General features: G+C 39.6%; 1 protein-coding gene across 29 annotated transcripts in view; it reads right to left on the reverse strand.

Annotated features, from left to right (window-relative positions):
- The window catches only part of LOC141760990 (receptor-type tyrosine-protein phosphatase delta), a 400655-nt gene that overhangs the window by 16847 nt on the left and 370606 nt on the right, over window positions 1-13202 (reverse strand). For 13 of the 29 annotated variants that reach the window (XM_074624152.1, XM_074624146.1, XM_074624144.1 and 10 more), the window contains 6 exons: window positions 12785-12945; window positions 10798-10809; window positions 9763-9875; window positions 7181-7222; window positions 6524-6621; window positions 2790-2913 (listed from right to left, as the gene is read on the reverse strand). In XM_074624152.1, the coding sequence (XP_074480253.1) occupies window positions 2790-2913; window positions 6524-6621; window positions 7181-7222; window positions 9763-9875; window positions 10798-10809; window positions 12785-12945 (550 nt within the window). The remainder of the gene's footprint in view (window positions 1-2789; window positions 2914-6523; window positions 6622-7180; window positions 7223-9762; window positions 9876-10797; window positions 10810-12784; window positions 12946-13202) is intronic. The other 16 variants (XM_074624157.1, XM_074624156.1, XM_074624147.1 and 13 more) reach the window with 3 other exon arrangements.

The following is a 13202-nucleotide window of genomic DNA, read 5'->3' on the forward strand; positions in this document are numbered from 1 at the left end:
GCGGCTGTACATTTCCGTGATGGACAAGGGATAAATGCAATTAAGCCCAGTGCGTTTTCAAATTGAAAAGAAAAAGCAAAAAGAGACATTACTGTGGATTAATGAGAACGAGGCAAGTTGTTTAATGCACATTTGCAAATGGCTTTTGCTTTTGTGCTTTCTGTCACTCAGGATTTGTACAAATTCTACCATTTTCTCTGTCAATATGCTTATTGAGAAATAAACATTGCTACTGTGTTGTTCAGTACTCAGTACGCCTCATAGGAAAGCAAAGGAATCCCAAAGGCAATAGAGAAAGATTTTAGGGTACAACATTGTAATGGTGATAACGATGAGGATTCTTAGTAGTAGTATATTCATGTTAAGACATTGTGCATTTGCTGCAGATGACTACTCACACTTTGTCAGATTACTACATGTTATTATAGAACACATTTATGTAGTTGTCACATTATATTTTGATTATGTTTTCTTAATAAATGACCTCTTTGTAGAATAACAGGCTTGTGACAGGTACCACACACTAAATATAGATCAATAGAAAAAAAGATTGAGCTCTTGCATAACTTTAATATTCCAAAAAGGACTTAGCATTGATGGAATTTGGAGAAAACATGGAATTTGCAAGGATCATGCTAACAAAAACAGACACATACTAATTGAAATAAGAAACTGTACAATCTCGGCAAATGAGGAGTAGACAAAGTTTTGGGGATTAACTTTAGAAAGCAGTTTAATCCTGCTAAGCGCTTGTTTTGTATGGTCAGGCAACTTGGCAAAGGTCAAAAGTAGAGCAAATTCAGCGATGTCACGACAATTAAAGTCCACAAATGTACTGAAGCATCAGAGCGCCTGTATCCCAAAGATTCTGCTGATCCATCCCCACATCAATAAATTCTGAAAGTAGCTGTCTTCAAATTCTGATGTCAAATCCCAAATCCCCTTTTATTCAAAGAACTCAATCAAAGTAAACAATGGACGCATCGCTTGCCAAGAGGCTTTAAGCTTCAGAAGGAAAAGAGGAAGTCCCTCATGTCCCCCTGGCTGAGAACTACTCACTTGCTACAGCACAAAGGCTCCAATATGGTTGTGCAGATGTGTTTAAACGTCTGGCTAATGGAGTTCCATCAACGCTCAAGCTGTGTGTTGTTTCCGAGAGACTGCAAAAAGGGCTCTTTGAGTCTTTATCTATCTGTTTTTGTCACAATAGCCATTTACTTCTTTGTTTATTTTCCTTTGGCCTCCATGGGAGCAGCTCAATGTAAACGGTTAATTAATAGCTGTGTGTGTATGTGCAATTGTGTTTAAGCCAATAAACTGGTGAAGGAGCCAGCACTTAACTAGCCATTTCAAAATGTCCTTTCATTCTAGAAGCTGTACTGTGCAGTGCAACACTTCTTTAATGTGCCAAAGATTTACTGGACTGGTTCAAGTCAGGTTTGTTGTGGGCTCAAGTGAACTTGTGCAACCACATCTTGAGTGAGTCCTGTCCGTATGTTACTAGCGATGCCTTGTTGATTGTGTCACTCTGGTCAATGTAATCTTAGCATTATGTCTTTATCTTGTGCGTTGCAGAGAGTTTTGACAGTTTCAACTAGGTAGCAAGTTGGCAAACACATATTCATTAGGGGTGTAAATCACTAGTTTCATCAAAAAACAATATTAAATCGATTCTCTGCACAATGATAAGATATTTGCTGATATCACAAGTCTCCCATGAAACGATTATGATTTTGATTCAGGTGCCTGCGGTCGATATGACACAATAGCTTATGTCCATTTAACACAATCAGTAATAGTTATATCAACTCACAAAAAGTTACTGAAATATGATTTGACAATTGTATTACTGGGCTCTTCCAGATATTTAAATGAAAAGCAATCTATTGTTTATTATTGTTGTTCAAGGTCTGGTTGTTGGTCGATGCTGGTGAGCACCTTGTTAATCAAATGAGAATAGCTGGTCCACCTTAACGGCTCATCTTAAGTGAGCCTGAGCTGAAGTTGTTGCTAACTCAGGGGCTATCCCCCTCCACTTTAACCAGCAAGTAGCATGCAAGACACAGGAACTCCGCTTACTAACCCCGCTCGTTCCCTCGTCATGATTCTACATCACTTCATGTCCATGTGGCTATCCTTGCGGAATGCATAACTGAAGCGCCGCTACCACTGTTTGGATTTTTAGGAATGAGGTTTCACTTTGCATCGATGATATTGGATCATTGATCATTCAATTGATATAAGATAAGATATTCCTTTATTAGTCCCACAGTGGGGAAATTTGCAATTTGATATATCAATCCGAATCGATGGATTATTACATCCCTAATATTTGTGTTTGAACAAACACATAGGCCTACCCACAAACAATTAATGAAATGCGTATTGCAAATTAGTATGTGCTACATTGTCTTATTGTCTTCCAGTGCAAGAAACAGGCCATGGCTTCATACCAAATGTAAGCACGAGGCATTATAAAAGAATCACCTGACACAAAGTCAGAGAAATAGATGCTGGTAAAAATTTGCATCTCTCACTATGTGATTATTCAATCTGACTTGAATGCTTGCCTCAGCATTTTAAGTGAAAATTGCCATTTTCTAAAGCTGATACTTTCTTTGCAAGCACCTGAGGCATGAAAAGAAATAAGTAGTCGTGACGTGCTTGTGTGGGAAAATAATTTATAAAATACAGTGTGGTTGCTCCTGAGGTCTTAGAGATAAAATTGTACTGGTTGTCTTTAGAATCGATACGGCAGTTGGGAGAGAAGATGTTGGTGGGCGGCATACCGTCAATAGCAGAGAGCAAGACTCTGGAGTGGTCGTAGGCAATCACATTGGCATATCTGTTCTTTGGTTTGTTGACCTCCAGGTTAGAGTGCTCCCATGTGAATTGTTGACCAGGGTCAATGGACTGTGAAGTAGAAGAACATTTGTCATTACACTGGAATACCATATATATACAATATGTAATATGAACATTTAATTGCTAAGATTGAATTCAACTCTACGGCAATTGCGAGGAGGTGAGGTGTTTGTGTGAGATCAATATCAGAAAGCTTACTGAAAGATGCCTTTCACCACAGAGCAAATGAAATGAAACTTAAGGGCATAATTAGCCTTGCATGTCTAGATAGATAGACGGATGAATGGATGTACAGTACTTTATTGATCCAAAACTGAGAAATGATTTTGTTACAGCAGCAGGCTGGAATATCCAGGTATTGCACAACAGTAAATACACATTAAATATATAAACGTATCAACAGTAGAAGAGATATTTCTCTAAGGCTATGAGGAAGGCAGTTTATAAAAGTGAAAGCTTTGATGATTTCAGTCGTGTGTCTCTGATGTGTCCTTTTTGTCCTCCAGTCTATTTTTGCTTGTCTCTACACTGATGACATAGTTGGCTGAAAATATTATTTTTCTTGTTAATGTCATGCATAATATTTTTAGTGCCAATGCGTGCAAAACAGTGATGCAGAAAGGCTGTAAAATATTGATAAAATATTGCTTCTTCGGCATGGAAGAGATTGTCTTGTATGAATACTGTTACCCCTCAAGGTCAAATAATGTTTTAGACTGGCCATTTTAAGCTTACTGTTTCCACCAAGTGAAGAGGACTAACACACGTCACATTTCCAAGGGAAAACAATTTACATGAACACGCAAACATCCCTAGCTTTGTCTGTCAAAAGCATGCTGCTCTCAGACAACATGCCATATCTTTGCTGCAGTACATCATGAAATAGCTGTCCAGAAATAGCTTTGCATTGATGCAATCATGTGATTTGTCATTCACATTATAAATCAAGACATTACTGTATTTAAGGATACATGCTTGCATATAATAACAACCAGTGGGTGTCCTCTTTCTACACACAAAACATGGATGCTCATAAGTTAAGTTGTGACCATGATATAAAAGTACTTGAGGTTATTGAGTCCAAAGGAAATGATTGTTCTCTGACTGAAAGCTGATTTAGTTGATGAATAGACTAACCCAGACTTTTATTCTTCTCAGGTAATTTAAGCAGAATCTATTCTGCCCTGTCAGTACCTTATAGAAAATGGGGTGTCAACAAACCCAGGAATCTAACTTGTCACTTTTGGTCTGCAAAGCTTCAATTAAAGGAGAGCATTTTGTAGATGGAAATTTGACTTAAAAAGTAGATCACTTTTAAGAACTATGTGAACAATGTGTTGTCATTGGCGTGAAATAACTGCTACATATAAATGATTAGATTTACAAAAAGACACATTGTGAATCGGTCACAAAGGAAAAGCTTGTGTTCCGTCGGCTTTCCTCATTTGAGTCGTAGGACTTTACGGCACATACTAGAATACCACACTTGAGACTAGTTCAGCCGAATTTTGCCATCCAAGCCGTCTTTCAGCTTTGTAAAGCAGAGATTGATAATGCTCCCTCATCACCGATAAATGAGCTATAAAATATAATATCACAAAGGGAAAATACAAAGACATGAAAGACGGCAATACATTTCACATTACAGGGAAAATATTGTGCTTGTGTTTTTAATGACTACAGACTGCTTTTATGAGTTAATCTCCACTGAAAGTAGAAACCCAAGTGTAATAGGACACACTGCAACTAGATGCCACATTAGTACTCTGACCTTGTGTATAATCTAGACAGATCTGAATATGATCTTACTTTTATAACTTCTTTAGGGTAATTTATGGGAGCAATAAATCCATAAAGCTTAATTATTCATTTTTAATGATGGCAAACTTTATAATACTACTATGACCATGGAAGCAAATACAGTAAGAGGTATTTAAGAGCATATGAGCTGAATATGAACACAATAATACATTTCAGCACCGAGTCCTTTATCTGCAGAAATCACTTAAAGCAGCAATATGCGGGGGGACAAACCACTGGCTAAGCCTGATATTTTATCAAAATATGTTGAAACAGTGGGCTGCAACATTGCTCATAATAAAAATCTTTATTTCATTGTGCTCGCAAAATTGCTTTCCACCGCTCTCGAATAAGCACTCTGAAATGGGAATTCAATGTACTTAAGCTGCAGTAATGATTGGGCAGCTTGGCAGCCACCCATATGGTGACCTCATAGATTTTGGAGCCGTTGCAGGACCCGCGGAGAGAAATGGGCAGAGAAAGGGTGACCATTCCTATCTCGCAGAAATGCCCCTGAAAGGACCTCTTGCTCGCATTATTTTTCAGGCTCCGTGAGTTCATCTACAATGCAAAGCCAATATGAAGGAAACACTTACATTGTCTGACTACAGCCCACAGGGTTTTGAGGACACTTACATTTTAAGGACTTTTACATTTGAAGGTCTAATCACACGATACATAAATATAACTATCACCTTTGTTCCATGACGCATAGTGGTCATACATTTCAGAGTGAGACTTCAGCTAAAGTGTAGATATGATTAACTGGCTGGACAAGTGTCAGTCTAGTAGTGCATTATCACTCCCATCAGCATAGCAGTAAAGCATTAGGTTTCTCAAGGATAAACAATACTGAATATCCTTCCATATATATATATAGAATACTGTATGTACAATATGTTGTTTGCTCCATCCAACACATTCATATTGCAAGGTGTAGTGCTGCCTCTTACTTTTAATCCTATTATTTTAATTTGTCGCTAACATTATTGCACAAGGTAAAAAAAATAGGAAATTGGACAGCACTGGGATTGTTAACCAGGTTGGGTGCAAATTGATTTATGTGCTGTTTTTAGTGTTTTACCATTCCTTACCATGTGGATATCCAACACAGTCACAGTATATTAACTGACAAACAAGGATTTTGTCTTTGAATAGTAAAAAAAAGTAAGAATGATTCAAATGCTTTCTCTGTGCAGATTTGTGTTGGTATGTTGTGGCTGTCACACTGCCATTTTTACTCTGTTTAGTCATATAGATCTTCATTTTTGACTTGTCATATGAGGAAGAGCCCAGGTGCCACTAATAACATTAATGATGGCCTCTTTTCCATTCACGTGTCTCAGTAAGTCATCAATCATTGAGCCAGCAGGCACAATAGCAGGGCCCTGGAACTGGAAATGGAGTACCGCCATTATTAATGTTATTAATTACACCTTTGTGTTTCCTGCTATGACATGTCAAATCCCCTGCTGTGAAAAAAAAGACAGACTACTGACTGATTTTAGATCTGTGGTGAAGATATTTCTCATAAAAGTAGTTCCTAACTCCCCTATTGGAGCTGTCATCCACCATTTGTTGACATGCTTGGACTGGTGTGTGGTGGCATGGGTATGCAATGATAGGTTTAAGGCTTCCAGGAAAGTATTGCTAAATGTGAGGGTGTTGACTGAAATGACTTTTGGTTTTTGCCCACCACACTTATAGTGACAATAATTTGAAATTTATGTCAGCACCTTGTGCATGCACCTATATGATACTAGACATTATGTTGTATTGCTGTCTTTATGCCGCAACACTCTTGTTACAGCATTTATTAAAATTGCTGAATCAAAATAGGAACTTCGCTGACACTTACCTCATATTCCTGTGAAAACTTGAGGTTGTCGTTGGCTTTCAGGCGCTCCAGATGATCTGCCAGGTCCATAATTGGGATTGGAGGGTGGTTAGCCATACCTGTCAATCAGACGGACTGAAGGTCAATCACCAGCCTTGTATAGAGGGCATCACCCAAGCACAAGCTAACAGTGAATCATTAGATAAGCAGCATGTGTGTTTAACAGGGGGAATGGAAGAGTGGTTCTTGTTAGGCTAGTTTGTTCACTCAAAGCAGTGGCCATGCTCATAAAGAGAATATGGACACAGAAGCCAATGAGAAGTCACCGAGCACACTTGCCCCACTGGGACTCTCCCTATTGAGAGAGAAAACCGTTATTCACACAGAAAGCTGCGGTGGATAGTTAGCATGACAGTAAGACACAGACACAAACAAACATCCCAAACAAAACAAACAAAAAGACATTCAAAATGTTAGGCCAGATGTTGATGTCTGCTTTGAGTGATGACATGTCATTTCAAACTCCGCCTCCTGTGATGACATAGCATTAACACCAGATGGATTAGATGGGGATGGGAATACAAGACTAAGCAGAAAAAAAGGAAAAGAAGGGAGTTAAAGCTAAAAAAAAAAAAATGAAAACAAATCATGTCAAATGCATAATCGAGACCAACTAACTTGACAAATGGAGGTTACTGGGGTGACTGGACGCACCTGAACCTGTGGAGGAAACGGCGGTGTAATTAAATACATTGCAGATGTCATTAGCAATGTGATGACTATTTTCTTCACAAACAGAAGGTAGAAATTGAAATGTGACAAGAAGTAGTTGAATGAGTATGTGTATTCTAAATGGGACATTCATTAGTAACATACAAATCATCATGCTAGAAGCTTGGCTATGCCACCATGCGTATTTCGTGGAAATAAGGAAGCGTACAGGGAATAAAAACCCTAGCAGCGCAAATCAAAGTTGAGCCACCATAGGATGTTATGACATTCATTTTAACAGGATGCTGACATGGTGATATGCTCCTTGCATAGTCTGCAGTTAAGTTCACTTGACTTTGACAATATAAAATTGTCATTGACAGTGTCATCAGCATATATAAGAGCTTAGATGTAGGGATACAATCAAAGTAGGGATGCACCTGTACTGGATTGGATATCGGGCCAATACTGATTCAAATAGCTGGATCAGATATCGGTGACAATGGGGCCAATCTATTGAATTTAATTTTATGTTTATATACTATATACATTATCTACTGTAGTTTTAATTCCTTTTTTAAGTTTTGACCAATTTGTTGCTGCATTAAACAGATTTACACTTGAATTGTAATACCTGATCATTTTGAAGATTTCTTACCAAGTTGCTGGGGTATGTTTTATTATTTTAATGATAAAGAACAATTAAATACATTTATATCTATGTATTTATTGGTCACATTTTGCTTTACAAAGTAAGAAAGCAATGTTTAAGTGAAGCCCAATGTTGGCTTTGCACATAAATGAATGATCCCAGTCACTTCCACACAGTGAGGCATACGGCTTATTAATTAAACACTGGCATCGGATCGGTACTCTGTATCGGTCGATACCCAAAGCCCAGGTATCGGTATCGGGAATGAAAAAGTTGGATCAGTGCATCCCTAATTAAAAGTGTAGGGTTTGAACAATACTGATGTTCACCAAGACACCTTTTTGTACATGCAGTTGCAATCCAGCCTATGGCCAAAGATCTGCAACTTGAGAATTGTCGTTTTGACAGACCAGTTGCATGACATTCTCTCTCTCTCTCTCTCTCTCTCCATTGCGGTGATGTTTCATTTTGGTTGCTGGCACAAGTGGGCATTAGCTAATGGAAGCTGTGCCTCGTTTTTCCCACCCACTCTCACGTCTCTCTGAAAGATGGCAAAGGGGGTTTCTATTGCAGCCCGCTACTCAAACTCCATTTCCACCACTGGGGGACAATGAAAGTACCATTTCCAACACGCCGTCGCTCAAACATCAAGCATCCTTAAGATGAAAATGTCCATTGAGGGGTAAAGAGGTGGAAGAAAGGGTAGCGAGAGTAGGGTAGAGAGGTGGTCTAATGTAGAAGTGCTTCAGGACTTGAGAGAAAGTGGTCACGTGGTAGGAAAAAAAAACGTTTGGTCCTTTTTTTTGAGCAATGAGAGGGCCAAGATACCAGCTCTCAGAAAGGCTGTTGGGGGAAAAAAATTATGGCTTGAGAGGTGAGTGAAATAGTGGGAGGATGGTTGAGATCACTCTGAGCCAAAAGGAAAAATACCCCTCTGCCAGGATGAAACAGCCAGTAATGGTCCTAACATCATTGAAGAGCTTTCATAAATATGCAAAATCTTTTTTCAAAAATGAGCCTGCAGGGATAATTCATCCTTCTTTCATACTAGCTGACCTGAAAAATATGGCTTTGATAATACAACATTATTGGCAGTCTCTGAACACCTGTCCCCAAAGCAGTCGGTGCCAGAGGAACTCAAACGGCAGTTAAGTGTGTCTCTCTCGGTCAGGGCGGGGGGGCAAAGATGCATACCTCCTTTCCAGGTGATAAATGGACTGTGACTCCCAACGTTTCCCCGGGCGAGAAAAAGGCCACATGACTGAGCCATGGCACGACCACTGACCACCACTCACTTCAGCTCTAAAGGTCAGAGCGAGTAAACATTAATGTTTACAGCTTGCCACCACTTTTGCATCGCTATCCATTGGCTCGCATACAAAATGAAAGACATTTTGTATTTCCCTCACCTTCCACAAGGCTGCGTCCTGTCTCCTAGCAGCAGGGTACCATCCAAGCAGGACTGCGCTATTCTGACTAAGCATGACAAGTCTTGATGACCTGGATAACCCAGGTGCACAGGAAGACGACAGCTGCCATGAAACTGTCAAGCTTGCATTTCTGCCTCTTCATTTTTCCACTGAGAAGTGTCTCCGGGGAGGAAACTGTCAGTTTTGACCCTCCGTGCCTTTTCTAAGCACCTGTCCACTGTCTACCTGCAAATTGCTCACTTGTGTTGTGCCAATCTCGCTGCAAAGATGATGGGTACTTTTTAGGACGTTACGGTATTGGGCTTCAATGTCAGCAGTGGTTGAAAATGGAGAAACAAGATTTGACATTGCTAATTGTGAATATTACGAGCAATCAGTCGTAGTGGCATCCCTCTTCACAATGCACATTCAGTTGTAAATTCACAGAGAATGAGACGGACGTCACTGGCGTCATTCGGGATACGTACCAGGCGTTTGGAAGTTGAGGCGTCGAAGCTCAACAGGGTCAGTGGGGTGATGCAGAGGCATTTCCTTGCTGTTGGGGAGACTGCCTTTCCTAGCTTCAGATTCTGCTCTTTTTCTGCAGAACAAATAGCAAATTGTATTTTTTTTTTTGGTGCTCAAAACTCTCACTGTATCCAATAAATACTGCAGGCAAATATGTAATTAAGGAGGTGACAGGACTGCATTCTTACAGTACATAAGGCTACAGGGGGTGGACTAAATAACATCATCACTTCACAGTATAATGCAACCCAGTACAATAGCCTTTAACCAGTAAATGCTACCTTTTAGTGAAGCCTAATGTTCACTTTTCAATGCCAGTGTCAGATAGGGGGTCAATTCAACTCTTTAGTAATTTTGAAGCCGTAGTTGGGGGCGGTATTTAGATGGCATTATATTGTAACCTGGTCCTGTTACTGTATTTTAACGCTTCACAAAGGTATCATTTACTACAGGGCTATTGTACTGGATTGTATTATGTTGTAGAGCATTCATGTTGTTTGTTTATTTTTTAGTATTTTGATTGCAAGATTCATATTTTTAGAGATATTTTTAGTGCACAACATTGTCACCTCTGACACAAGATGCCGTATGTCAGTTTCATAGAAAGCAATGTTCATTCATAGGAATCAACACAAAATTGGTCACTGACATGGATAACATTTTGTAGGAGGTCACTAGTAATTGCAACATATATACAATGGAAATGTAAAATGGTGGATATTTTTGACATTAAACATTTAAAGTTTATTAGTAGTAGCTTGGGTTTCCCAATAATTGCCTGCTGACAGGTGTCTTATAAATAATGTCTCATTGCTAACAGTACGTAACGTGTTTAACATATGTTCATGTTGATTAAGCACATAGCATGATTTCAGGAATGACATCAACTCCAGTTGGCGACCAATTTCTATGTGTTTATATATAGTATGTACATTCGAGGGAGAAAGGGGGTTTAAAGGGAGTTAGTTTTATCTTTACTTCTCTCTCACTCTTACCTGTCTGGTTTGCTGCTCCATTGGTCAGCAAGGAAAGAAATATCGACACAACATTAGGTGGCAAGACCTTTGGCTTTATATAATGGAGAATTCCAGAAACGTTTCTTTAGAATGAGTGAATGACTGCCTTTATGAGAGACAAACGATACCAATCATATCCCGATTTCTCCTTTGCGTGCGAGATTAGCGACGCTTCACTTGATAATTTCTGCTCAATTATGCAGCTTTGGGGCCTCTTTGTTTCAAATACTACAGTTTCCCAGGTGCATCCAAGATTCGAACATTGTATCTCTGCTATTTCAAGCAGTTTCAGCTGATTGCTTCTTGTTCAAGCATAAAAGTCATCTCTTGACTCCTAATTGCCGTGTCTGTCTTTCCCTGTACTGTTACATTTATTGAAATTAAGAATTATGCATATTCAAGATTGATGCATGTGGTATTATAAATGTGAACCTTTGAGATCATAATTTTGAATGCATGTGCATACATTAAGCATATACCACATTAAAATGCATATTATTTAAAAAAAAATTATCATTTAGTTTGGTAGCAGACATGACTTGACTTAAATTATTCCATGTGTAGGTGCACAGATGACTCTGATTTATGTGTCTCTCTGATGAAGCCGCACATTGTTATTCCCATGTCCTTTCCCAGAGCTCGACATAACATGGTAGTTGCCCTTTGTTTTGCACAAGAGGAGCATTCTGTAAAAATTGATCTTGACAAGAGAAATATCTCCTAGTTATGCACTGAATGTTCCATAACGTGGCGGTGACACCGGCTTGGTAATCGATGTGTAAATCTGCCTGCCACAAATGGAAACACCCCCTGAAGCCCCCCCCCACCCCCCCCGCACACACGGTCTTTGTTCACTTTCAATTCACCTTTTGTATTATCCAAACCAAAACTTGATATAAATGGAATCCAAGGACAATAAGGTGTAAGAGAATAAAGCTGTACACGTAAACCTCTTACATTACACTATTGATGTATTTTTTAGTCTTCAGTATTGGTGCTGATTATATTGTGCTGACTCTTCACTGACTAATCTTACCTGCACAAAATTACTTCTTGAGGACTACTGTGAAATTCTGCTTAGGGCTGGACATAATCTGTGCGAATGCGTGCAAGATATGTGCATGTGTGTATCCTGGCGAAGCAGGAGGGCACCATAAGGTCAGAGTCGGGATCTAGAGCTAGTCTCCCTCGTGGAATGGGTAGTAGTAAAAGGGGGGGAGGGGTGGGGGCGGCTGGGATGCTTGCCCAGGCCCCAGGGCATCTCTCTAAAGCTGCACACACATGCAGTGACATGCAGCAGATAGTCAAAGCTCTCCCCTCCTACGCTTGACTGATGAGCAGTGACAGCACGAGGTCTCGCTACCACTAGGGGGTTTCAGACAAAAAAAAAAAAAAAAAATCTGTTTTGATTCGGTGTGAAAGTGCACCGTGATTGTGCGAGTGCGAGTGATTTCCACAGTTTTGCATGTGTTTGTGCGTGCAGGGGCGTATATTGATGTGTCTGATTAACTTTCACTCAACGCACGTGTCTGTGTGAAGGATTGTGGGCGTCTGCATTTGATGGCTTAACAGTTCGGGGAGCCGTATGTTTGGATTTACACCACTTGAGATTTAGTTTGTGTGTGTATGTGTGTGTGCTACTGAGAGTCGGGGTCATAGATAGTCTGAAGATCAATGTGCCTCAGGCTTAAAATAAAAATCTTACATTTAGTGGGTGTATTCCAATGTGCTAATTGAAGATTTGCGCGTGGTGGTGTATTGATTAAATATTGAGTAGTCATACATAAAAATTGAGTTGATACACATGAATTTTAAGTGCACATAAGTAACAATATGTACCGTATGTAATATTTATGTCAGGTGTTAAGGTTGTTATCCCATCTGAGGCGGATTCCTGTGCATTTGTTTCACTTAGTGGGGATTATTTTTATAATTCTATATTCAAATAATCATTTAATAGTCTCACCTTTTGTAGAGGAGGATGGCAATGACGATGCATATGATGAAGACGACAGCTAGCACAGGGCCCACCACCCAGATGAGGCCTTCCTCCTCATCGATGATCGGCTGGGGGTCGATGTCTGCTGACACGACTGGGTCGGAGTAGGGGCTTGTGGCATACATGATCTGAGCCAAGGAAAAGCAAATCAGTGATCAATATTCTAGGTTATAATCGGTGTTGTGTTGTTTTTTTTTCAAACACCATATTCTGCTTCTATGTACTGAACCTCATCCTGCTCCTTATGCCGTAATTTTATCTATAATCTGGTGATTTTGAAAGATAATTTCTGACATCCGTAGCTGAACGCTGAGGGATACAGTAGACTTTTTTGAACTCAAGATATTCAAAGCACTACTGCAAGACTTCAATTAATTTACCCTGA

This window comes from Sebastes fasciatus, chromosome 22 (assembly GCF_043250625.1).
Source record: "Sebastes fasciatus isolate fSebFas1 chromosome 22, fSebFas1.pri, whole genome shotgun sequence".
Classification (NCBI taxonomy): domain Eukaryota; kingdom Metazoa; phylum Chordata; class Actinopteri; order Perciformes; family Sebastidae; genus Sebastes; species Sebastes fasciatus.